Raw genomic sequence first — 27,844 nt, 5'->3', positions numbered from 1 at the left:
TCGTCAGTCTTCACTTTGCTGCTTTCTTCTCCACTCTGAAACATAAAGCAAAATAAAACAAAAACCAAACTCAAAAAGCAAAAGCTAAAAAGATCGAACCAAAAAGCAAACCCATCGCACATACTCTCTGATACTCCTTTCTCATTAAGAAATCAAAAGCTTCATTATATTAATAACAATGCCAATCATAACCTCACCGTTCTCTAATTTGCATCAATGGCCTCTTCATCCTCAGAAATTGTGGTTGCAGACCCTATTATTCAGCCTTACAATGACGATAATACCCACGCCATCACGACGACGTCGTCTTGTTCTCTCAACGACGATGCTGATGATCCTCTGCCTTTTGATAGTGAGAGACTGCCTCCTACTTTGTCTAGAGAAATCCAACGGTTTCTTCGTATTGCCAATTTGATTCAGTCTCAAGAGCCTCGCATTGCCTATCTTTGTAAGCCTTCTTCGAGTTTTTAATCACTTTACTTAACTTAACATATTTTTAATTTGTTTTCTCATTCATTAACAGAGCTAGAATTTAGTTTAGTTAATTTTTAAAAATTGTTTAGCAAGCTCATTTTAAGCTAGACTTGAAGGAAAATTATAAAACACAACTTTTGTGCCATGTCATTCGCGCAACAAATAATGAGGCGTTTGCCATGTTGGAATGTTTAATGATAAAATAAATAAATAATAATTAAAGATTTCCTATTATAAATGACATAACTGTTGTTGTATGAGATAAACACTCAGACTTCAGCTGAAAAGGCGTTTTGAAGGATAAGAAATGAATTCATGTTGAAATTGACTTGATTTTGGAAAAATTCAATGTAGTAGGATTTTGCATGTGTTTTTGTTCCAAGGAAGAGGTATAGACAAATTTATGTAACTTTTGTGCAAGATTATGGACGTTTATGTAAAATAATGTTGGTTTGTTTTGCAGGCCGGTTTCAAGCTTTTGAAATAGCTCATAATATGGACCGCAATTCAAATGGAAGAGGTGTCCGACAATTCAAAACTTCTCTTCTTCGCCGGCTTGAACATGTAAGTAAGCAGCTAATTTTAGACCACATGTCATGTTTTTGTTACAAAATGTGGAAATGATTGTTAGATTTGAAGAAACGATGCCCATATAAACTTATTGTGCTTTATAATATTGTTGAGTGTTTTTGTTAGACGGACATATGCGTGTTACTATTCATTCTTATCCTCGGACTTTATCCTTAAGCTGCTCATTGTTCCCTTTAAAATGAAAGGATGATTTATTTTTTAAGGATGTATGGCATATGATATTACTTTGGGACTTTGATATGCATTTTGTATGAAAACATAAATTGTGATTTTTATGCTTCAGAATATGGATTATTTCGGCACTTTTGAAATGTATTTTGTATGAATTGTTATGTTGCTATTGTTATGCTTCAAAAGTGGATTATTTTGGCACTTTGATTTGCATTTCTATGAATGCTTATACTGTGAATTTTATGCTTCAAAATATGGATTATTTTGACACTTTGATATGCATTTCTAGGCTTTATGTATTGTTATTTTGTTTTTAGCGTACTTTGTCTATTTTGCAATTGGATGAAATTGATTATAATTCATCCAATGGTGATAAATGGATAAAGTAATTTTAGTTTAGACAAAATAACCTTAGGAGGCACCGTATTTCTTTGAATCCTTATACTGTGATTTTTATGCTTTAAATTATGAAACTTTTTTAGCACTTACATATGGATTTCTGTGAATGCTTACTTTTAGATTTTATGCTTCAAACTTATTTTGTACTTTATTGCTGTTTGGCATCCAACTAACAGGATAAGAAAGACTCCTAAACATGGGTTATTGAAAAGCTTTTATGTTCATGTATCCCTTTGTACACTCTCATTGTATTGGTTTTAAGTTATCTTGAGTTTGCAATAATGGATTTGGAAACTAACTTCCAGTTTTTATCAAATTCATGACTTATTTTTCTTATTGTTGACTTTCTAGGATGAAGAAACGACCTTAAGGAAACGTAAGGAGAAGAGTGATATAAGAGAACTTAAACGAGTTTATCATGCATACAAGGAGTTTATTATTAAAAATGTTGGAGGTTTTGATCTGGATGATAGGTAATGCACCCTTCCTTGCGGACATCTGCTAACCTTTTACTCATTAGCTTTAGGTAGATACACACCTGAAATTCAAAGCTTTCATTGATTCACATGTTGGATTTTTATCTAAACTAGTCATAGAGAGATGTTGATTAACGCACGAAGAATTGCTTCTGTATTGTTTGAAGTATTAAAGACAGTGACAGAAGCTGCTGGTCATCAGGTTCTAATTTACTTATTCAGTTTGTTTCTATCTTAACCCTACTTTATAGTAATCAGACATGAAAAATTTATTGTAGATTTTGAGTATACTTCATCTATCTTCTCACTTTGACTTGATTTCCTCTTTCAGGCTCTTGCTGACAGGGATAGTAACCGAGCAAGATCTGAGCTCTATGTACCATATAACATTCTTCCTCTAGATCATGGAGGTATTCAGCAAGCAATTATGCAACTCCCTGAGGTTTGATGCATTATGGATAATTTGAATGATTTCATTATTTTTAAATCTTAGGAACGAAACACAATTTTTTTACTTTCTTTTAATTTTTTCAAGCTGTTACTTTGAGTAGTTGTTTTGTTGTTGTGCTTCTTTTTCTCAACCATAAAAGTCTTTTTTTCTTTTTTTTTACCTGTTAGTGAATTTATGCACCAAGTGCTATAAATTATCGCGATGCAGTATGCGTACCCGAGGTCTGATTAAATGTAATAATCATGTTGACATACTTATGAAATGATGCAGATTAAAGCTGCAGTTGCAGCTGTTCGAAATGTTCGTGGTTTACCTTCAGCTCAAGATTTCAATAAATGTGGGCCTTTGATTGACTTGTTTGAATTTCTTCAATGCTGCTTTGGGTTTCAGGTTATTTGCTTATGTTGTTGTGTATTTAATTGTTTTTCTCTGTTCTGTAAACTGTATTATATTCTCGCTTTCATATCATATGTAATATGTGCAGTTGGGAAATTGGTTATGTATGAGATGAAGGACCTAATCTTGTTCATATGTTGTTTCCTGCACCAGGAAGGAAATGTAGCCAACCAGAGGGAGCATCTAATTTTACTTCTTGCTAACACCCATATTAGGCAATCTCATAAGCAGACATCTGTCTTAAAGGTCTTTCAGCTTTTGTATTCTTTTGATTATTCTATTAAACTTCTTCTCGTGTCTATAATTTGAAATTTATGCTAGTCTTTAAATATCAGTTGGGGGATGGAGCTGTGGATGAACTGATGAAAAAGTTTTTCAAGAACTATACTAACTGGTGCAAATATCTGCGGAGAACAAATAACATACGGTAAAAGTATTGATCCTTGATGTTCCTTGCACTAAATAAACTTCAATTTTTTTTTATCCCATTTTATCATTTTCTTGTATGTTTCCAATTCTTTGGTCAGCTTTGCACTTTTTATTTTATTTTATTTATGTGCTGCAATGCCTCTAAGTTACTGCTTCAATTGGGATTTGACAACAACGCTTTTATGTTTTGTTATATTTTTTTGCTTCGCCTTCTTCTTCCAGTTGATTCATTAGTTGTCTGTCTTTTGCAGGTTACCTTGTGTGAAACAAGAAGCCCAGCAATATAAATTGCTATATATAGGGCTTTACCTTCTCATATGGGGAGAGGCGGCAAACTTACGGCTTATGCCAGAATGCCTATGTTATATTTTTCATAATGTAAGTGGAAAAATATGTTTAATTCTAAATCAGTACTTCATTCCATATTTCTATATGGAATACAACATGTTTCTTTCATGTTAAATCCTGTGTGGTACGGCTTGATGCATGACTGACATCTCAGCCTTGTGAAAGGGATCCTCATTGAGAAACACATAGAAACTATAGGAGCAATTATCCGTGCACTTGTTTTTGACATATTGAAACAGTTTAGTTCCTTATACTTTTCCTGCAATTATTTAGCATTATCAGGCACTCGGCTGTCTGAAAGATAAGATAATAATTTTGTTAACTTAATGCGTGGGAGAAAATAAACCAGCATTTTGTAGATTTGTGATTTTACTGTCACAAATCATGATTAATAGAATATTGACATCCAGTATAATTTTACAAATAAGTCTTGGGAGATTTTAAGTCGTGTACAGGTACTGGGTATAGATACTTACTTTCTCTGTTTTGCTCAAACCGCATTTAAGACATTAACATATCTTTCATGAACAGTTTCTTTTACCTATGTCCTTACAACTCTTATACGATTCATGTTGGCAGAAATATAAGCTCAACTCAAAGACGCCCGTCGTAATTGAAAATTCTTCTTTCCATTTTCCTTTTAACTTCTATAATTTGCAATATTTCGAGCTGAAATCAGAATCCCTCTGATTTTGCTTTTGGTACAAGTAGTCTGTTTCCATAGATTTGCTACTTGCTAATCAAAATGACATCTTCCTAAAAACTTGATTTAGTTGTTTATCCCTTGTCATAAATTTTATTACTATTAATGAATATCATATTTCTAGTACATATCACTTATCTATCTGTAATGTATTATGTTTGTGATCTTGTTTGCTCTCAGATGGCGTATGAATTGCATGGATTGCTAACAGGGGCTGTCAGCTTGATATCTGGGGAAAAGGTCATGCCCGCATATGGAGGAGGATTTGAATCATATCTTACCAATGTGATTACCCCTATATACAGGGTTATTTATGAGGTACTTTTACAATTTCATAATAGTTCTGTATATCTTTCCAGTTATAAATCTCATTTTTCTTATTAAATGTGAAGGAATCTGCAAAAGGCAAAAGTGGGACAGCTGATCATTCTACATGGAGAAATTATGATGATCTAAATGAGTATTTCTGGTCAGATCAAGATTTGATATGTTTGTCAATTTAAAGATGCAAGACTTTTTGGATAGGTTATTGAAACTGATATACTCCTGCAGGTCTCCTGATTGTTTTCAGATAGGCTGGCCTATGCGTCTGGATCATGATTTTTTCTGTGTACAGCCTTCAAATAAAAACAAAGTAAAAAAAGTTGTAAATAAAAAGATGAAGACAGAAGCAAAAGACGATGAAGATGAAGAGTTGGGACTAAACATAGATGAAGAGACTGGGGTACATTCAGAGGATCATGACTTTTTCTTTTATCTTATTCTTCCTACCTTTTTCCTCTTTTCATTTTGCACTTTAAAACAAAGCAAATTAAAGTCTTCAATATTTCGTCTGTCCATTAATCTGTTTTGGACCATAGCTATCACATGTTCTAGCTTGCTGCAGATATTGTGGACTGTTAATGCTGAATTCTTTAGAAATCACAGGAGCCAATGATTCTTGATCTGGTGTGGAGACATACATACATGAACTGTTGAGTTCTACTGCATTCTTTATATCCTATCTCTCTATTCTTTACAGAATGCAAGTTTACTTTTTTTTTTTCCGAAGTAAAATAGGACATCATGATGTCTTAAAAAGGTTCTGCAAGGTGAAACATTCATGATTTATTAGTGCTTTTGGTGTATGTTCCATCGCTTTGCAGCCCGAGACTTTTCCTTTCAAATTTAAAACCGTTAACCTTAAGTGTATAGCAGTTATTGACACACAATTTCCAATTTTAGTAATTTTTTAAACCTATTAGGAAAGTAGGAAAAGATGGATACATTTTCTTGATTTTTGATGTTATATGGCAGACGCGTAATGATAACAGCGAAAGAAAAGATGCTGAATTGACTTTTGCTACTCTTTGACTACGGGATTATCAAAATCTCCTCAAACTGTACTTGGATCATTATACTTTCTGATGCTTGCAGTTGATGACTGCCTTTTTCCTTTTGTATTAGTCCCTCTTTCTTCTAGTGACAAAAACTAGCCAAAAAGCCAAATTTTCTTATTTTATACTAAGACGCAAGATAAATAAAGTTACTTATGTAGCTCAATTTGTTCATGGTGATTAACTCCTTGATCTGTTATGTTAAAATTGTTTTTTCTTTCTAATAGGCCTTTGTAGAAGGTCATTGTGAACCAAGATGGTTGGGGAAGACAAACTTTGTAGAGATCCGTTCATTTTGGCATCTATTTAGAAGCTTTGATAGAATGTGGAGCTTTTTTATCCTATCCCTTCAGGTTTGTTAAAACAGTGTAACAACTTGTCTACCAGATATATTAATACCATATTCATTTGTCAAAATGATGTGTTTGCAGGCAATGATAATTATGGCTTGCCATGATTTGGGATCTCCACTTGAAATACTTGATGCTGTAATATTTGAAGATGTCATGAGCATCTTCATTACATCTGCCATTCTTAAACTCATACAAGGTACATCACTATCCCTTACAAGTAAGGGTGTATGCAAAAGGCATGTCATGAATTTTTATAGCTAAAAAGTCATAAGGTTTGACTTTAACCATTTCATATTGAATTTTAAACTACTATAACTATGCTAGCTACTCATCTTAGTAGTTTACGAGTAAGTGCAAATGTGCAATAAATACAACAGTACTATCTGCATAGGATATATAGTGACATAATTGGATTTAGCGCAGTCATTTTGGTACCTCAGCATTTCAATTTAATGACACGCATTACAAGTTTTCTAAGATAAGTAAACCTGTTTAACTTGAGTTGGCTGGCAATATCCATTTTATTCATTGTAATCTGTGATCCATAATACTTTACATGTTGATGTTCAACCTGTTAACAAAAAAAAATTAAAATTAAGGAAATTTATTAATTGATTGTATATTCTTGTTGAAGATATAAATAAAAATTCACATCGAATAATCAAGAGAAAGTTAAGTGATTTATAAATAGAGGTTAATGATATTAGCACATGACAATTGGTTTTGTGCAAGAGGAATTTCAATCCATTTATCTGTCATTTGATCTAGCCCTCTCAGCGTCCATGTGGATTCTATATTGTATCAGAGTATCAAATATTTTAATCGTTGGATGTTTTTTGGCTCGTATTTGAAGACCTGAAGTTGTGTTCGCAAAAGATGCTAGGCTCGTTATTGATCTCAGACCTCGTAGAGACAAACCAACCAAGAAGTGTTAAGGATGTAAGAGTGTCCATCCATATTAAGTAAGTGATAACTGGTTGTGGCCCAGTTGCACTGAGAGAGTGTTTGAGCTATTAATAAATTTCACATTAAATAATTAAGAAAAATTTACATGACTTGTAAGTGGAGGTTAAGAGTGTCAATTTGGTTGAAGTATCCCCTCAATGAGGTAGGGTTTCTGCTATATACAAGGCTTATGAACCAAAAAGGAGAATTCAAGTTAAATGGAACCTTATTTATGCCTTAAAAATCTAGCTGCTATTCATGGAAACAAATCAGTAAAATTAATACAACTATATATAGAAATCAGCAGTAAATCAACAATAATAATATAAGGAAACTAACATTATTAACAGTCTATTGGCGAATAGTAGTTAGCAAAAACCATTGATTTTGTGCAAGACGAGTTTCAATATCTACTCTCGCGGTCCATGTAGATTCAACAACTATAAATTAAAATAAATAAAATGTTTGCCCTCAAATAGTTTGGTTAACTATAACAAAACTTTCAAATTGGAGCTTGATAGCAAAAAAATAGTAGTTTCTCTCAGGGTCCATGGAGATTCTACAATTCTAAATTAAAATTCATAAATGTTTCCATTAGGTTGTTTTGTCTGTAACAAAACTTTCAAAGTGGAAGCTTGATAATAATAAAATAGTAGTTTTAACATATTTATAGTGTTTAATTTTATGAGGTTGACTTTGTTAAATTGAACCAACCATTTTGCAATAACTTGGATACTTTTCGATTGTGTTGCCTCTATTGTTAGTTCTTGCATGTGGTTTTTTCTATTAGTTAATTTTTTTATTCCCTTTTTATGCTCGTAAATGTGTTAGCTTGGTGCATATTAATTATAAAAAGCAAAAAGTAATTAATTATTACATGTTCTGGGTACAGCAATTCTTGAAATTATTTTTACATGGAAAGCTAGAGTGACGATGGAAATCTCAAGGAAAAGGAAACAAGTGTTGAAGCTAGTTGTTGCAATCATCTGGACAATTGTTCTTCCTGTATATTATGCTAAATCCAGGAGGAAGTACACATGTTATTCTACACAATATGGAAGTTGGCAATTATGTATCTCTTCTTATATGGTTGCAGTTGCAATTTACCTGATGACAAATGCAGTTGAGATGATCTTATTTTTTGTTCCCGTCGTCAGCAAATATATTGAGATCTCAAATAGTCGCATATGTAAAATTTTCTCTTGGTGGACACAGGTATGATTCTTAAAAATTTGCAACGTATGATTCCTGTTATGATTTGTTGTGGATAAATTTTTGCTCAATTGTGTTATGCAGCATTAAGTTCCTAGATACTTTATCTATCCTAGAAATTTCATTATTTAACTTTTGTAGATACAAAGTATAGAAACTAATGCCATTAGAAAAGTTCTAATGAGTTCTTTTGTTTCAAATTAGATGTTTAAATAAGAATTTTGTAGGAACAATGGAGGATGGTCGTTTAAATAAGAAATTAAATATAATACATAGGAATGATGGAGGGTGATTAAAAACTAAAACAAATGACAAATGTTCAAATTAAAAACTGCTTTGAAAAAAAGTAACAACACTATATACATGAGATCTTCAAACTTGTATATTCGCATCATACAAGAGTAACTCTTGCTTAGTATGCTGAATCTTAGATGTGTAAAGAAAATTATATACAAATCAAAACAAATGTCATAAGCAAGTTTTGTACTTTTCTGCACACAAATATTGTTCTTCTAGTAAATCTCAAATGTTATTTTATTGTTAGCAAGAAATATATAATAAAAATCATTGGTTTTAGTCTCTGCCATTTTGATGTTGTCATCTAAAACACATGCAAAGATTTGAACATTATTTGTTTAATGCTATGTTCACAATCAAACCTTAGATGATTTTTCTGAACACTTGCAAAGCAAGGAACCTTATGTACTATAGATGCTTTTTTTCTTCTATCTTTTTTTTATTATTAGCTTGTTGAAAAGTTTGTATTCCATTATAATTGAGTTGGTTTCACTTTTGGATAGTGGAAGACTATTTTCATGGCATTTACATATGTGCTGTTAAAATTGTATTTACTGTTAATTAAGTCTTTTGCTTCATACAGCCAAGATTATATGTTGGACGTGGGATGCAAGAAACCCAAATTTCAGTGTTAAAGTATTATCAAGCTCCTTTCTGAAATATTTTGTTGCTATAAAGTTCTTTATTATGTCTTTCCTATATTGAAACTTCTTCTTACCATGTATGTAGATATACATTGTTTTGGGTGTTGGTGCTTGCGACCAAATTTGTCTTCAGCTATAGTTTTGAGGTGAGCGGGCTACAGTAACGTCCAGGATTAAGATTTAGTATATGATATTGAATGAGCTTCCTGGGCTATCTAAATTTTATTTTAATTTTTTCATGGAAGACTTTGTTTTCAAGACACTAGAAATTTTATAGCATGAACATACATTAGATTGGATTTTGGAGTTACTAGGGTTCTACAATTGTATAAGAGACAAAGACAGGTTCAGATCATCTGGATTGAAAACCTCTTTAACCTATTAAAATTTATATTTAGTTTTACACTTTCGTTTTGTAGTTTCAAGCTGCTTACTGAACTTGTGTTGAAAGTTTCTTTCCCTCTATCAGCCAACTCTTCTTTCTGGATTTTGGGCCCTTCTTGTATGGTGGTTAGAAAAATGGACGGAATAAGGATAAAAAGAAAGATTGCTATAATGTTTTTCTCTTTATAATTTATAGTAGCTACATAAATCATTATTTTCTGTAGAAACTGTTCTACCTCTTCCAAAATTTGGTGAAAACGTATTGTATTCTTGTTCTGCTACTTATCATGATCAGAATGTGAGAAGAAATCCATTTCATAAATTTTTAAATGTGAAATGATTAACAAAATGCAGATTAGACCACTCATTGAACCAACAAGACTAATCCTCAAAATTGGTATGAAAAATTACGAATGGCACGAGCTTTTTCCCAAAGGTATAACCGATTTGTTTTTCTTAGTCATACACTATCTCCTCTGAAGTTCCTAAAATTATGTTGTTCTATTACAGTGAAGAGTAATGCGGGGGCAATTATAGCTATATGGTCTCCAATTATTGTTGTAAGTTTCCACTTAAATCTTTGGACGAGAAATATGATTGTCTTCCTTCTGTATTCTGAGATAAATTAATAGTAACGTCTTGCTATTTCCAGAGTAGTTTTGGTTGTACTAGAGCAATATTAGTAAAAAATTAACCAAGTGACATTATTGTTGTGTGAATTAATAGAATTAATGTATCTTCTATTATTCTTAGCGAAGCTTTATAGCCGAGTTATTATTTAAAGTAGCTAAGTAAGGGTCTTGAACAATAGATGGTTATTACTGGAGTAGGAAAAATAGATAATTTTCTGGTTGCTGGGAATACTATAAACAATTGTCAAGACATGTTCGGAAAATAACTAATTATCAAGGTTTCTAAACCAAATCAAACTACTATGTCCACTATCAAAATTCACAGAAAATAACTAATTATCTGGATACTATAAATTTACTAGAAAAATTAAATGGTTTGAGATTTACTAGATAGGAAGTTTACAAGATAAATTTAAGGTTTTCATAAAGGAAGATTTTACATATGGAAGTCCTTAAAATTCTCCTTTAGTTGTCAAATTGAGATTCAAATCAAGAATCAAAATGCTTGATTAGCGATTTGAGTATCAGGAATCGAATTGAATAGAATCGTAAAATTCGGTTTATATTTGTAAATATTATTTAAAAATTATACACTTGCATAAATTATAATTTGATTTTTTAAATTTGAACTATTTAATTGTTTAACATATGAAATAGTCTTAACAAATAATATTAGAGTACTTTTAGCAGAAGTGCTTAGCAAACTAACTCTTATTTAAGTGACTGTTATGTGCAATGGATATAATTTAATTGACACTTAAAAAATGTCCCTGATAACTCTTTTTAATCAAAACAATTCATACATTGATGAAAAGCTATTCTGTGTTTCTATTGTTATTTTTCATTAATAAAATATACACAATAAAAGGGAAAGAAGAAGAAAGATCTAACAAAAAAGAGGCAGATCTTTGTTAGAGATTGCAAAGTTAAGCGATGGTGTTTTTATTATACTTTGTTTGAGATTGCGAAGTTAAGCGCTTTAGTGTTTTTATTATACTGATTTTGATTTAAGAAGATAAGTCACTTTCAAGTTCTTCTATTTAATTATGCTCTTCTTTTCCCTCTTTTATTCATATTCTTTTCTCTTTTGATTAATGGTTTATGAAAAGGCATTTTTTGAATGTTATTTCTTCTTTTATTCTTTCTTAATTTTTGATTTTTTTGCTATATTAATCGGGTGAATCACATGATTCACCGGTTCGTTACTATGTGAATGGACATGTGTTTTAAATATTAGTTGGGCACCTCCACTTAACAATAATTGGTTTTAAGATGGAATCAATATGAGCAACTGCCATTCATCTTTTGCTAATCACCGCTGGCATTACAATTCTGGTGAAGCTGGTGGTAATGGTGCTATAATAATATCCCACTGATTCTGACTTCTGAGTATGAAAGTCCCAAGCTGTGAAAATTATTATAATTTCTTTACAGTAAATTAAATTCCTAAACAGAAATTAGATAGGGCTCGACAAGAAGAATTACAAGAAAATCTAAGATGTCATGCAAAGTTGGAAATAGAAAACTTTACAATAGCCACTATGGCACAGTTGCAAACTACCTTCACCAGGACTCCACCAACAGAAGCTATGTGAACTGAAAACCTTTACTGATATCACCACCACTATTTGTGAAGCACCATTATTGTCACTAAAATACTATTGATATCCTAACATCTAAACCTCTAGAAGTAGTATAGCTTCCTGCCTTTAGTGGTAATATCTGTTACCCAAGCCTGACTTAAAGTCACTAACAAATTACAACTCTACTTATTCTCTAAGTCATTCTAGCAGGATCCTACTAAGCAAAACTTATGTCTCTGTAGGGTCTGTTAGTAGTTTCTCTGTTTTGTTTCCTTTAATAAGGTTATAGGCTCTACAAGTGTGATTGAGCTGTAATGTTTCGGGTGTAGGAAACAATTCTGTATTATCACCTGTTGTCACTGTGAAACACTTTTGTGAACATCTGGAATAAACAGAAATTTGAGATACTGATTACATCGAGCAATTGTTTGGCCATTTACTTTATGTCAGCATGATATAATACATCATTTATTTATTGCTTTAGATGTTTGTCTCAGGTGTATTTTATGGACACTCAGATTTGGTATTCTGTTTTCTGTACAATCTTTGGTGGAGTTTATGGCATTATACATCATCTTGGAGAGGTGAGCTGTACTTTTCTATCTAAGTAATTAAGTGCAAGACTTACTTCTTTTGTCATTTGTAGATTAGGACGTTGGGAATGCTAAGAAGTAGATTTCATACTTTGCCTTCTGCTTTCAACGCTTGCCTGATCCCACCCTCTGCAAAAAATGTTCAGAAAAAAAGAAATTTCTTCAATAAGAGATTTCACAAGGTATGAATGAATGAGTTTGTCGATGTTGCTATATCCTAATTAAACACTTGTTTTTTCTATTTGGTGACTGAACGGTGTTCATTTTTTCAGGTGTCTGAAACTGGAGGAAATGGAGTTCCTAAATTTGTTCTTGTATGGAATCAAATAGTCAATACTTTTCGGTTAGAGGACTTGATAAGCAACAGGTAGGATTTATCTTAAATTTGTTCCATGATTGTTGCTATGAGATCTGCTATAATGATATATATCCCTTGTAGGGAGTTGGATTTAATGAGCATACCTATGTCCTCAGAGCTATTTTCTGGCATGGTTCGCTGGCCTATATTTCTCCTTGCAAATAAGGTTTGGCCTTTGAATTCAGATATACATTTTTCTTCTTATTATGAATGATTTCTCCTGTTGTTCATTATTACTAAACCTTTGTATTTTTTTGTAGTTTTCAACAGCACTAAGCATCGCTAGAGACTTTGTAGGGAAGGATGAGATTCTTCTTTGGAAAATTAAAAAGGACAAGTATATGTACAGTGCTGTCAAAGAGTGCTACGAGTCTCTCAAGTATGTACTTGAAATTCTCATAGTAGGGGACCTGGAGAAGAGGTACTGATGTCGATATCTTCAATCAAACCTAATTTTGTTTGACAAAGTTTGACAGATTTATATTGATATATGTCAAGTAGGCTTAGTACAACACAAGAGCGTGCTAGCAGGCTTACAAAATTTAGATGAATTTGGTCAAATCATTAGAATGATTTACGTTATGTTAATTGGTTTTATCCCTATATTCACTCAAATATCTTGTAGGGAAACTCACACATTATTAAGTACATTAGTTGAAATTTTCTGTAGCAGAGTTAGGCAAATGAAGGGTAAAACTGTGGTGTCGTCATGTTTTCTTCTAAATTTTAGCCTATAATTATTTGAATCCTTCCTTATAGGGTTGTGTCCTCCATACTAAATGAAATTGAAGAAAGTATAGGAAGGTTGACTCTTCTTGACGATTTCAAAATCAGTGAGCTTCCGGCTCTGCAAGCCAAATGCGTTGAATTAGTTGAACTTCTGGTAAGTATAACCTTGGAAAACTAAATTTACGAAGGAGATGGCAGTTATTTGTTAGTCTTTGGTGCCCTAGTGATTTTTTGCTTGACTTTTTCTTGAGATCGAGGGAAATGAAGACCATTACAGTAAAGTTGTGAAAGTTCTCCAGGATATGTTTGAGCTTGTAACGAATGATATGATGACAAATAGCTCAAGGTTTGCTGTTCTTAAGACCGTTCCCCTTCTGAAATTAATTAATTTTTAATATCTATTAAAATGGTTTACATGTTCTCATTTTGTTTCATTGTGTAGGATATTAGTTTTGCTCCACCATTCTGAACAGGAGGAGAATTTTGCATATTTTTCTAGAGAGATTAAACCACAATTATTTGAATCAGCTGCTGATAGTTCCATCCACTTTCCACTGCCCAACACTGACCCTCTTAGTGAACAGGTGAACATTGCCTCCCATATTTTCCTTCTGCCCTTTTCCTTTATATTCTTGGCTAAGTTTTAGCCCAATCATAACATTTTCTATTCACTATAATAAAAGTCTGTTCTCATCCAGCTGTGTCTTTATTTTTTGAATACCAATATTACTCTTCGTATGCAGTGCTCATTTCACAACTAACTTCGATGTATGATGAATACTTTACTTTTGATGTCAATACTAACCTTTTCTTTTAAATTACAAGCGAGCAGTAACATTCAAAATTTTATGTTTTTAGTTTATATAGTTTTGTCATGCGTTTTTGTTTTTTTCAATTACTTTTCTATGCCTCGGGTAGTTGCCTTTATATTAGTATTTGCTATTACATGAAGAGACAATCATATTGATTAATGTTAGATGATCACCACTTATCTAATCACTATTTGATCAAATCTTGCTCACTTTAATTTTAACCAAAGAGTGAAAAACTATGAAGTTAGACTTATATGCGTTTTCCAAATAATTATTTGAGCTTCTGGAAAAATTTACTATAATTTTTACCCTGCCATAAACACTCCAAGTTCTTATGTTTTTTTTTTTCCATTTTCTATTGTCGAGTTTGTTCCTAATTTACTGTTTTTACCACCACGTATTACTTTGAATTTTGTTGAATAGCAAGATCGAGGCCAGTATAGGTAGGACAAAATCAGGCTATACTAACTGAAAATAAAATTAATATTAAGTGGATAGCTTTATGTGGAATAACATATGGCAACACACACCCATTGTGCATGAACTACTTCTAGATATGGTTTTATTTGTTTATCTTTTTCTGTGAAATTGTTAGTGGGAAAGAAGAAAGACAAGTATATACCAATTCCACCACCATATGGATTTGGAACAATGTCAAGTACATATGCTGAAGAGAAGCGCATTGTTGGATATTGATAATAACAAAACCTAGTATAATTTTATTGATAAAATGTTTGCAAGTTACCAGCATTGCAAACCTGAAATATAAAATAGCTAAACTGATTCAAACTTTGGATGGCAGATTAAGCGTCTTCATTTGTTGCTTACCGTGAAAGATGAGGCCATGGATGTACCTGCAAACTTAGAAGCTCGGAGACGGATTTCATTCTTTGCTACTTCACTTTTCACTAATATGCCCATTGCTCCCAAAATACGCAATATGCTATCTTTCAGGTTGAACTTCTGTTCCTCTTTTGTTTTATACACAACAGTTCTGCATCTTAATTTTAACAAATTGCATTTTATGGCTCTAGCAATGTAAATTTTGTCACTTATCCATAAAAGGGGGATTTATGGATACTGCATGTACCACATGTATTGAAAATAGTAGCAAACCCCCAATATTAATCCAAGTCTAGTTTGATAATATTTTTCGACAGGATTATCATGAAAACATTCACCCAATGAACTTGCTAGTTTTATTTAACTAGAATGCTTTATCTTGCTGGCTAAAAGATCCAGAGAATAACTAGAGGGACTGTAATATTTTTCATTCGAAAAATATTTCCTACCAATCATATATCAATGCAGACAAACAGAAACATGCATTTCTATCGTCTTTTCTTAATGTTGTCTTTCATGTTTCTTGTTTAATATGTTTATTCTCTCCATTCAAGTGTCATACTTATATGATTTGATATTCTGGTATGGACGCCTTATTATGTTATTAAAGTTTGATTTACTAGTTTGGTTGTTCTCTCCCTTCTTTTTTTTGGATAGCTTGGCAAGTTTACTTATATTAGGTTCTTAGGTTTTTTTTGGCACGCGCAAATGGGTTAATTTTATTATAAAAAAGTTGACATCCATTATTTTTGAATATTGTTGGGGAAGTCTATTGATGTCTCCATCTTCAAATTTGCACTACTTTGAGTGGTCAGATTAAACATAATGTTGCATCTCTTTATTTTATTTCTAACTCTCAGCAAGTTCACAAATTATACCCTGTTCTATTTACATGTTGGTCTCCCATATCTAAATGGTGCAATCAAGTGAAAATGGGTGGTGTATACATTTTAGGTCATTACAACTTTGTCAATGAATAAATAAGAGTTTTTTATGTCATAATTTGCTGACTGAGAAATTCTATTACATGGCATTGTTATGTCTTGCGAATAGGATCTCATCACAGGTCTATTAACCGGAAAATCTCGTTGGTTTCCCTTGTTTTTTCTGTTCTTGGATAAACCTATTTTTGAGATTTTAATGGTGATTTGTTCTAGAGATCACCAACTCTCCTTTTCTTTATTTTTTGACTGAATTGTTGATTACTTTAGAATATAGTCTTCTCGAGAACAATCAAAATTACAAAAGGAAAAAAAATTCCCTACTTAAGAAGGATTCCTAATAAGCATAATAATACTTCCTTAATAATAGAAAACAAACTACATCCTAGTTAAAATTCTAGATTTTAGCTAACAAATAGGAACTTTGTTGTTACAGCTGTAATAAATAAAAGAACAAAGGGTCAACGCGCCCCTTGAACTTGTGACACGGGGTCATCTAACCCGATTTATACTTTTTTGAGCAACTAACCCAAAAACTCTTCATTTTTGGGTCAAATAACCCAATAATTTATATTTTTATTTAAAAAAATGACTTTAGGATAATCATATCGCAATAATTAGAGAAGTATTTAATTACATTTTTTCATCTCTTACCTCCGATTTGTATTTTACGCATTTTTAAAATACAATTATGGGGTTATTTGACCCAAAAATGAAGAGTTTTAGGGTTAGTTGCTCAAAAAAGTATACATTGGGTTAGATGACCCCGTGTCACAAGTTCAGGGGGCGCGTTGACCCTTTGTTCATAAATAAAACAACTTTCCACAACATTCATACACCTTCTTGATGTACAAAAAGACATCCTAATTGGAGTTGAGTGAAATATGAATCAATCAGTATTAATTATGTAAATTCCATTACAGCTGACATGCACCTATGACATATTCATTCTTAACTTTGACACTGCTTTGGAATCATTATTTTGGTTGGATTCAAAGTGGCAAGTCTAATGAGCCATGTCATTGTTTATTCAGGATCTTAATACAAATCTACTTAGATAATAAGACGCAAAACTGTGCTTTAGTTTGTTATAATTAATAGTTCCAGTCACCTAAAAGGCTTTGATTGATTGTAACTACTGTGTTTGTTTTAAGGACTTGATTTCACTAAATTAGAATTTGAGGATCAGAAAAGTGCAAGCTGATAAAGTACCTGTACTGCTAAAGATCTAGAGCTCTGCTGCTGTTTAAACCCGCAGTCTTTTTTGTGCTGTCAGTTTCTATTGCAACGTTCATCTTCCTTCTTGTTTGCTCATTGTCATTGCTTGATATTTTTCTGCATGTTGAGCCTGCATATTATGGGGTCATGAGTTATGAATACTCTAGTTCATATCCTTAAAAGACCTCATTTATTTGGATTTAAAGAGAGGCAACTGCTTTGCACCACACTACTTTTAACATTTCTTGCAGTTTATGATAGTTTAATCAGCACTTAATGAGGGTGGTTCCTGAGTTGTATGATTTAACTGTCATGTTTTGTACAGAAGCATCATGATGATTTCTTGTAGTCATCATTTACATACATGGATCCAAGGGAAAGATTAATTAACTTTGTTGAACTCAGACTATGTGAAAACAAGGACTTCTTACACAAGCATCATTATGATTTCTTGTAGTTATCATTCATATACATGGATCCAAGGAAAGATCAAATAACTTCGTTGAACTCAGACTATGCGAAAACTAGGACTTCTTTACATGGAAATATTTGAAGTTGATATCATATTCTCATGTATTTTCAGTGTGATGACTCCACACTACATGGAGGATATCAATTACTCAATGAAGGAGCTAAATTCAAGCAAAGAGGAAGTTCCCATCTTATTTTATATGCAAAAAATATATCCAGGTTAGAAGTATGATTTTCTTTTTAATATTTATATCGTATATTTTTGAATGTAAAATTGACATGAACATTTTTTGTTCATTTTAGATGAATGGAAAAACTTTTTGGAGCGTTTGGAGTGTGATGATTCTGACATATTAAAAGATGATAGCAAGAAGGATGAATTGAGAAATTGGGCCTCTTTCCGGGGTCAAACATTGAGCAGAACAGGTAAAAGAACAAAAATTATTAATGTTCTTATCGCTGGCCTTAGATCTAAATCAGCTAGATAGTATACTAATCACAGAAATGGTCTTCAATCTTCTTTCCCCTTTTTGTGATAGTTAGAGGAATGATGTACTATAGAGAGGCCTTAAGGATTCAAGCATTTCTTGATATGGCTGAGGGCGAAGGTCTGTATTTTTGAATTTTGTTCATTTTGATTTACCGCTGGTTTATGTGACTTAGATTTTTGACTTACCAGTTTCACTAATAATAATCTCATAATTTGTCTAATTCTCTATATTCCCAGATATCCTTGAAGGTTATGCTACTGCTGAAAGAAATAACCGTACACTGTTTGCGCAACTAGATGCCCTAGCAGACCTGAAATTCAGTTACATTATTTCTTGCCAAATATATGGATCACAGAAGGCATCTGGAGATCCCCATGCAAATGACATTCTTGAATTGATGAACAGGTAATCTATAACAGGAAAGGAAACAAAATGTTGAAGTAATCAAATCATCAAAATATGACTAAAACTTCTATTCTTGAAGATATCCATCTGTCCGTGTTGCTTATGTTGAGGAGAAAGAGGAGATCGTGAATAATAAACCTAGGAAGGTTTATTCTTCAGTATTGGTTAAAGCTGTCAATGGTCTTGATCAGGTAATATATAATCATGTTTTTGTAAATAATTAGAAGAAGATAAAAAAAATGGGATGTTTTTATAAGGTTATATACGTCTAAAGTTTTTATAAGGTTTTATAAGGTGATCGGTCATTTTTTTCTAGAATAGGAAGTTCATGCTTTTGATCCATTAATAAGATTTGGCCTAATCATCTAAAAATACCCCATCTTTTCGACTGTTTTCATTATATCCCAAACTTCCAAAATCGTCAAGTTTATCCCATTTTCCAATTTTCAGCTTCAATTGTACCCGCTTTTTCAAAATGGAGTTTTTTCATTTTAAAGAAAGGTTCGAATATGTCTGTCATATTTGACACTTAGTCTAAATAAGTCTTTAATATTTGAAAAAGTACTAAACTGAGACTGTCAAATATGAAGGACATTTGAACCATTTTCGAAGTGGAAAACTCTAATTTGAAAAAATGGGTAATTGAAATTAAAAATTGGAAAATAAGGTAGAATTGACGATTTTGAATGTTTGAGATATAAACAAAAAAAGTCGAAAAGATGAAGTATTTTTGGATAATTATGCCATAAGACTTTATTAGGTTAAAAGGGGGTCAACAGTCATTAGTCATACATAATCTAAGATCTTTAAAGAAAATTACAAGAGAATAGTTATTCAAAAGTTCATGCTCTATATAGAGTTCGCAAATGTAAATTCATTAGGTTACACATTGCAACTTAATCTTAAGAGAAAATTACAAGAGATGAATGATTCAAAAGTTCATGCTCTATATAGAGTATGGTTGATATATTATAGGTCCAGTGAACTTTATGAGGATCAATATTTGGATATGGGGAACATATGAAATTAATATGTAAGTTCCGGTTTTAGCTGAACTTGCAAGTTCTGTTCATGCAGACAACCTACTCTGAATTGGCCATGAGCATGTACCTTCTCATCAGTTTGTTATGTTTTCTTCCACCTCTTAGTTTCTAGCTTCACTTATGCTTTAATAGGTGCTAGGTCCTTTCCAACACAAGTCGTTGAAGCTTAAAATTTGAAAGGCTTGTCTGATGCAATACGTCATCCGCCTGAATAAGAAAATCTTCGAATTGGGTTACCATTTCCACTGTGGAGAAAGCTTAATGGAGTATTTTATATTCACCTCGTCTGAAAATTTTGTAGCTAGCACATCTGAATTGAGAATGGTACAAAATCAAGTTTGTCTATCATGTGAAAAACTGATGATAATCAGATCTCTTGGACTAGTTAGAATAGAGCAGTGAAATTCGGTTGTTACCAAATAAAATTTACTTATTACTTAATTTATAAATAAATTGCAATTTAAAAGGCTATTTCATGAAGGTTGTATATCTGAAGAAAAATAAAAGATTCTTATAGAAATGGCTAGTAAAGGAGAAAAAGGTATCGAGAAGAGGCGAGGTTTTATGACCAGTCTCATGCGCAATAGTAACTTTTGGATGAATATGTTGTTGTCCTTTTCAGGAGATATATAGAATTAAACTTCCTGGTTCACCAAACATTGGAGAAGGAAAACCTGAAAATCAAAATCATGCTATAATCTTCACGCGTGGTGAAGCTCTTCAGGCTATTGATATGAACCAGGTATGATTTCCCTCTACTACCTAAACAATTTATGTATGAAAAAGTTTCATCCTCACGCTTTCCAGAATTACAGGACAACTATTTGGAAGAAGCTTTCAAAATGAGAAACCTCCTACAAGAATTTTTTCGACAGCATGGGCGACGACCTCCAACTATACTGGGCTTGAGGGAGCACATATTTACCGGAAGGTTTATCCACTTAACCCATAATTATATCTGCTGACTTGCGTGTCTGTAGAGGGTGGGCTTTTAAAGTGTTATCTATAGGGTCTGGCAGATTATTTCACTCAATGATTTTGCTGAGGACGAGTTACATCGAGTAAAACATGAAAGAAAATTTATCCAGACTAATAAACACAAGTGTAGGTCATAGCTCTTAGGTAGTGCAAAGTTGCTTAGGTGTCTTAAAAGGTATATTTTTAGGATATTAATGAGAGTGCCAATGGTGAGAGTGAAATGATTTAGGAAATGTCAGATTTTCAAGGATGTTAGAGATAGAAGGTATGTGGTCACAAAAGACAGTGTGGGTTGAGTATGTCCAAGCTGAGACTCTCCAAATGATTGGGGTATGTAGATGGCCACTAAATGGCTTGAGGACTGTTAACAGAGATAGGAAGAAAATGTTTTATATATTTTATTCCACAATAAACCAGGGTTATTTATATTTTGTACAACTCTAAATATACTAGATTAGGAAGTTTTCCTAATTGACTAAAAGGTATTACGAACATCATAAATACAAATACGATTCCTTTTCCAGAATAAAAAAACTATAGATACTTCATCGATTCCTTAACATACTTCCAGTGATTATTGAGACCAATTATCTCACTGTCAATAGAATTTCGAATATGCAAAAACAGTCTAGCATCATCTCTCAGCCATAACTATTGTGTATTATATTGAGGTGGATCATCAGTGAAATGATCATCCTTATCAATACTCCGCAAGTAAAAACGAACACTTTTACTCCAACAAAGTAATATAAACGAATATCAGTCATTATTGAAGGGTAAAAGAAATCTTAGTAGGCCACCAAACCAAAAAATAACAACCCAGATGGTTACAGAGATCCTACCTTTTAAAAGTCAAAAAAGTTTGCGAATTTCAACATGATGTGATGACAGCATGCAAATAAATTATTTTTGACAGAACGGATAACATATATGGGTTGTACAAACCCAGACAAGACAAAACTGCAACAGATGCTCCTTCCTGCGCCGGCGCATGGTTGTGGCTCAGAAAATTGTATCAGCGCGTGGTTCTGGCTTAGAAATTTGTATCGGCGAGTGTAGCTTACTCGCGGCCTTACTGGACCCCGCACTCCTTCGTGTACGAGCGGTGATGACAGAATCTCACTTTAGAAAAGTGAGTAAAATTTGACATCCAACTGCTTGATTCTACAGAACTGAAGAACTAGTAAGCTAGATTTGAGCTGATTAGGCTCTGATACCATGTAAAGAGAGATAGAAAGATAATGTTTTCATATTATTCATCAATCTACAAGGGTATATATGCAACTCTAGATATACTAGATTTGAAAGTTTTCCCAATTGACTAAATCACTACAATCACGGATACTAATTGATTGGCATATATTACTTTCTAATTTATTCTTATTCTAACAAGGACCATTGATTCTCATGCGACATAATATAAGCTTGAAGGGGTTGGTAGTTTCTTGTTATTGCAAAAGACTTAGCTTTCACGAATTTCCTTTAAACAAGGTAGGGTCAATGTATTTTCCCTTTTAAAGACTTCACTATAACCTCACCAAAGATCTTACCAAGTTATCGTCTATAGTTTCTAGATATACTGAGATCTTGGATGAATGTGTTTTTATCAATAGTTAAAATTTTGAAAATTTATGACTACTTTAACCTGTAATTAGTGTCATATGCACTGAAGTGTGGGAGATCTATCTTTTACATGATTGACAATTAAAGTTGGATTAAAGAAACTGAAGGAAATTACTGTTTATCGACCTGTGATGAGTACCATAAGCGGTATTTTGCCTTCTTATTAGTAAATAAGACATTCATGTTGATATTATTTTTTTTGTTTATTTATCAGTGGTTGTTTTTTAAGTTAACTGTTACATTGTCTCCCATGATGCAGTGTTTCTTCTTTAGCATGGTTCATGTCATATCAAGAGACAAGCTTTGTCACCATCGGTCAAAGGCTTCTTGCCAATCCTCTCAGGTAATAGATGCCCCTGTGGGCATTCTTAATATTTAAGTCAATTATGATATTTGCATATTTGTCTGTTTCAACATCCTGGCTCTACTTTGACATATATTTTTGCTAAGGAAACTGTATCTCTGTTATCGAGAGAACTTAGTTCCTTTGTAAAAGAACAGGGGGAAGGGTTTTAGCATGATAATCCAGTAATCTTATCAAGGTTGAAATCAATATCTATAATGCAAAATTCATTTATTTAATTATTTAGTAGTTTTTGTCAAAGCCTTTAATGTGATTTATGTTACCAGTTTTAGTCATGATCATCACATAATCAATTTATTTCGTTGGATCTTAATTTTTCAGGGTAAGGTTCCACTATGGACACCCTGATGTATTTGACAGGATATTTCACATCACAAGAGGTGGCATAAGCAAAGCATCAAAAACAATAAATTTGAGTGAAGATGTATTTGCTGGTAAGAATCAGTAGTTTTGAGAGGTGCATCTGCCAAGAGAGTTTGCTTACAGCTAAAAGACACTTTGGTTATATTGCAGGGTTTAATTCTACCTTACGACGTGGCTCTATCAGTTACCATGAGTACTTGCAAGTTGGTAAAGGGCGTGATGTTGGCCTAAATCAGATCTCAAAATTTGAAGCCAAAGTAGGAAATGGAAATAGTGAACAAACTATAAGTCGTGACGTATACCGGCTTGGACAATGGTTTGATTTCTTCCGGATGCTATCTTGTTACTTCACAACAATTGGGTTTTACTTCAGTAACCTGGTAACTTGTTTTTTCCTGCTTAAACTGGATCTCTCTCTCTCAGACTAGTGTAAACTAAAGCCTTAACCACAAATTATTGGGGTTGGTATGAGAATCATTTTCCTCCATTCGGTCCATAGGATATATGAAAGTGAATATATTTATAACTTCTCTAATAGAAAATTTAGAATTTTCCCCCATTGGCTTGAATCAATTTTATTAACTTACCCACAGATGGCTAAATATTAACTAGGCAAGTAATTAAGACCATTTAGTTTTTGACTGCATGAGAAAAGACAGGATGGTACAAACAATCAGCGGGAAGATCTGCAGAAAAGCTGCAAAAACTTATTTTATAATATTAAAGAATTTGCTCAATATGGATTCTCTAACATTCAACCTACCACCCTATTTTATTTGAACCTGAAACCAGGTAAAACTCCCAAACCTTTTCCACTGAGGCCGTGTTTGGTTCATGGAATAGGTGCGGAATAGAATAGCTATTCCTAATAGAATGACTATTCTTTGCTTTGGTTTATGGAATAGTTATTCTATGGAATTGTCATTCCATGATTTTGTGGAATAAACACTCCTCTCAAAAACTAAAGAATAGCTATTCCATTTCTTATGGAATATCTATTCCATTCCATAAACCAAACATGGCCCGAGGGTATTGTATTGTAATTGATTGCAATATTCACAATGCCCTTGCATAGAAAAATTCACAAGCCACCGTTTTGGTTGATGCCTTTTGCAAATCTCACAATTCTCTTGCATTAATAATGTACTAGTTGCTATTTCCCTTGAGGCATTGGCTGAAGTTATTAAGTGAAGTGGCGGCATGCTGCTTCAAAATAGCTAATACGAATTTTTTTGCTTCACTTGGATTTAATTATGCATTGTAGTTATCATAGACATCTTGTTCTTTTCTGAAATAAAACATTAAATTGCTTTAATTTATGTCATTGTCCCCTTGTTATGTAATGTGTGATCTAAATTTTATTTTGTGTGAATATGCAGATCTCAGTAATTGGAATTTATGTGTTCCTCTACGGGCAGCTTTATCTTGTCCTAAGTGGGCTTCAAAGAGCATTACTTCTTGAGGCTAGAATGCATAACATACAATCATTGGAAACAGCTCTTGCCTCTCAGTCATTTATTCAGCTTGGTCTTCTAACTGGCTTACCCATGGTAATGGAGATTGGACTTGAGAAAGGATTTCTGACAGCCTTCAAAGATTTTATCCTCATGCAATTGCAGCTAGCTTCTGTATTCTTCACTTTCTCACTTGGATCAAAAATTCATTATTACGGTAGAACAATTTTGTATGGAGGTGCTAAGTACAGACCTACTGGACGTAAGGTTGTGGTGTTTCACGCCAGCTTCACTGAAAATTACAGATTATATTCTAGAAGCCATTTTGTTAAAGGATTTGAAGTAGTGCTCCTTTTAATTGTTTACGATTTGTTTCGACGGTCGTACCAAAGCAGCATGGCATATGTGCTAATTACTTATTCCATTTGGTTCATGTCAATTACTTGGTTATTTGCTCCATTTCTATTCAATCCTTCTGGATTCAGCTGGGACAAAATAGTGGACGACTGGAAAGATTGGAATAAATGGATAAGGGAGCAAGGTGGTATAGGTATTCAACAGGACAAAAGTTGGCAGTCTTGGTGGAATGATGAACAAGCACATTTCCGTTGCTCAGGGCTGGAAGCTAGATTTTTGGAGATGCTTCTTTCTGTTCGATTTTTCATGTATCAGTATGGTCTGGTGTATCACCTGGACATCTCTCAGCACAGCAAAAACTTTCTAGTTTATTTGCTTTCATGGGTTGTCCTCCTTGCATTTTTCTTATTGTTCAAGGTAAATCATTACTTTTCTTTCTCTCTACATTATTTATGTTCTAGTTCACATGTGTTTACAAATTACAACCATCATGTAATGTCGATCATGTTCAACTAGCAAAACCATGTTTTTTACCAAATGCTCTGATGTAACAATTTTGAAAATAAATGACTAATTGATAAAGAAATTGGTTAATTGATAAAATTTAATAAGTTTATGGAACTAATTGATAAAAAATTTAATACTGATGCTAATTGCCTATTGCGTGCAAGTTTAGGGATAAATTGATACTTAAGTCCTTTGGACAACACTCCAGATCTTTTTATCACTTGTTTATATAACTATTTATACATGTTGTATGAATTATGAGTCATAATAATTGACTAATTGAGCAAGTGCTCAACAGCAAATAACTATAAGTTACCGACATTTCTCTAGTCTTATGTGCATTTATAAAGTCTACTGTAGACTGCCTTTCTAGCTTTAGGCCTTGTTTCAATTTAGCTTTGCTCTGAAGTTTCCCTTCTTCAAAAGAGATTCATGGCTTAGTAAGGTTACCAGGATTTGACATGAGGACTTGTAGAATAGATAAGTGATGGTTTATTTGCCCAAGAGAAATACTCTCGGCATGGACCGGTTAACTAGACCATAATAGACTTCAGTTTGATTTGGTTTGAAGTAACGGTTGAATTCGATTTTTGCTCAGCCCTACTAGCAATTGCATCAACAGCGATTAATTTAAGAGGTAATATGTTCCGTTGGTTGCTAACTTGAGGTTGATACATGGTACTTCATTTATCAAGAGTGAGATAACATGTATATTTTAGGAATTTCATTAGCAGCTGCAAAAACGTCTGCATCTATGCTTATAATCTTTGTTGTTTGTTTGACATCATACACGATTTACTTCAGTTACATCTTGTTGTCATATGCAGGCCGTGAACATGGGAAGGAAACAATTCAGCACTAATTATCACTTAGTGTTCAGACTTTTCAAGGCATTTCTCTTCATTGCTGTTGTGTCCATTACAATCACACTTTCTCTTATTTGTCAGCTATCCTTGAAGGATGTAGTCGTGTGCTGTCTAGCATTTTTACCCACCGGGTGGGGCTTGATATTGGTAAGCGTTTTTATGATCATATTGCACAGGAACTTATCGAGTGGTACATTTTGGTATTTCATTTCTGTTATCAGAAACCCTTCCGAAATTCCAAAACTTCATACTTATAACATATCTTTGTACATTTCGGTGATTTTAAATTATTTCTGTCGTTTATTTAGATTGCACAAGCCGTAAGACCGAAGATCGAGAATACGGCACTATGGGAGTTCGCCCTGGTTCTAGCAAAGGCATATGATTATGGAATGGGTGTGCTTCTGTTTGCTCCTATTGCTATTTTGGCTTGGCTTCCTATCATTTCAGCTTTCCAGACTCGTTTTCTTTTCAATGAAGCCTTCAACAGACATTTACAAATTCAACCCATTCTTGCAGGCAAGAAGAAGAAACAGTAATATTATTTACAATTCATTTCCACGTCACTTATTAATTTGATAGTTCCCCAGATTTAGGTAACTCAATTTATTGTATTCTATGTAAAGCGATTGATATCTATTCATGCCCTGTAAAAAATTATCAATAACACCTGTATAGTCTCATATACTGTATTTTTCTCCTTTAAGCAAATATTTAAGCAATTTGTTTCTTGAATTTATATGCATGTGATGGACAATCAAAATCAAAATTAATTCTTTTATCTGTTAGGTCTCTTGAACTTATTAATTTTTTTTTATCAACTAGACCAAATGTAATAATCTTGAAAATAACTATAGTATGTAATTGACCAAGGAAATTATTTGGGCTACGTGATAAAAATTTAAGTGATAAAAAGCAGTGTTTTAAAAACCGGACCGGACCGGCCGGTCGGACCGGTTGAAACGCGAACCGATCAGTGGTTCGGTCTGAAAAAGCAAAAAATCGGATCTTTTGGTTGGACCGGATTGGACCGAGTTGAACCGGATTGGACCGGTATGAACCGGTAAAAAACCGGGTGTTGAACCGAATTGGACCCGTAAAAAACCGGTCAAACAGATTTTTTTTCAATTTTTTAAAATTTATTAAACCGGTTGAACCGGTCATTGAACCGGTTAAACCGGTTGAACCGGTCATTGAACCGGTTAAACCGGTTGAACCGGTCATTGAACCGGTTAAACCGGTTGAACCGGAAACCGGTGACCTCACCGGTTCGGCCACCGGTTCGATTTTTAAAACACTGATAAAAAGGGTTAATTGCTTATTACATAGGGATTATGACAAAATTACCTAAAATTTTAAAAATATTTGCAAAAGTACCCATAGATTTTTTTTTATTTATAAAAATATCGATTGATTTAAAATCATTTATAAAACTACCAAAAAATGAAAATTATTTACAAAAGTACGTTATGCATAATGTCGGTATAATTATGATATAATTTGGTATATTAAAACTATAAACTAAAGAATTTAAAAATAGTATTTGGTTTATTATTCGTATAAT

The 27,844-nt window shown here is 33.0% G+C and overlaps 1 protein-coding gene across 4 annotated transcripts; it reads left to right on the top strand.

Annotated features, from left to right (window-relative positions):
- On the top strand, nucleotides 1-27,015 carry LOC126670544 (putative callose synthase 8). 4 transcript variants are annotated; one of them, XM_050364295.2, is made up of 41 exons: nucleotides 1-448; nucleotides 938-1,038; nucleotides 1,987-2,108; nucleotides 2,226-2,313; nucleotides 2,443-2,553; nucleotides 2,833-2,952; nucleotides 3,112-3,204; nucleotides 3,294-3,385; nucleotides 3,639-3,765; nucleotides 4,619-4,756; nucleotides 4,831-4,907; nucleotides 4,991-5,162; nucleotides 6,042-6,167; nucleotides 6,246-6,363; nucleotides 8,005-8,327; nucleotides 9,205-9,257; nucleotides 9,351-9,411; nucleotides 10,004-10,085; nucleotides 10,160-10,209; nucleotides 12,362-12,448; nucleotides 12,511-12,639; nucleotides 12,730-12,824; nucleotides 12,897-12,981; nucleotides 13,076-13,236; nucleotides 13,575-13,698; nucleotides 13,796-13,890; nucleotides 13,987-14,128; nucleotides 15,159-15,310; nucleotides 17,942-18,048; nucleotides 18,133-18,255; nucleotides 18,369-18,437; nucleotides 18,557-18,725; nucleotides 18,805-18,916; nucleotides 20,391-20,510; nucleotides 20,584-20,699; nucleotides 22,629-22,712; nucleotides 23,055-23,167; nucleotides 23,247-23,476; nucleotides 24,476-25,324; nucleotides 26,242-26,427; nucleotides 26,589-27,015. In XM_050364295.2, exons 1-41 carry the CDS (start codon nucleotides 217-219, stop codon nucleotides 26,817-26,819), a joined length of 5,865 nt encoding a protein of 1,954 aa, XP_050220252.1. In that variant the 5' UTR covers nucleotides 1-216; the 3' UTR covers nucleotides 26,820-27,015. The 4 variants fall into 4 exon arrangements, with proteins under 4 accessions (XP_050220252.1, XP_050220253.1, XP_050220255.1 ...); XM_050364296.2 differs by lacking the exon at nucleotides 1-448 and having other exon boundaries at nucleotides 961-1,042; XM_050364298.1 differs by lacking the exons at nucleotides 1-448; nucleotides 938-1,038; nucleotides 1,987-2,108; nucleotides 2,226-2,313 and having other exon boundaries at nucleotides 2,443-2,521.
- Nucleotides 27,016-27,844: the final 829 nt, after the last annotated feature.

The sequence above is a fragment of the Mercurialis annua genome, linkage group LG2 (genome assembly GCF_937616625.2).
Source record: "Mercurialis annua linkage group LG2, ddMerAnnu1.2, whole genome shotgun sequence".
In the NCBI taxonomy this organism is placed as follows: Eukaryota; Viridiplantae; Streptophyta; class Magnoliopsida; order Malpighiales; family Euphorbiaceae; genus Mercurialis; species Mercurialis annua.
The sequence above is the reverse complement of the archived record's forward strand: the minus strand, read 5'-3'. Positions and strand labels throughout refer to the sequence as shown.

Coding starts and splice junctions, on each gene's coding strand:
- LOC126670544 (XM_050364295.2), top strand. CDS start 217: ATGGCCTCTTCATCCTCAGAAATTGTGGTTGCAGACCCTATTATTCAG. Junction 10,086..10,159: donor GCACGAGCTTTTTCCCAAAG/GTATAACCGATT, acceptor GTTCTATTACAG/TGAAGAGTAATGCGGGGGCA. Junction 12,640..12,729: donor TCAATAAGAGATTTCACAAG/GTATGAATGAAT, acceptor TCATTTTTTCAG/GTGTCTGAAACTGGAGGAAA.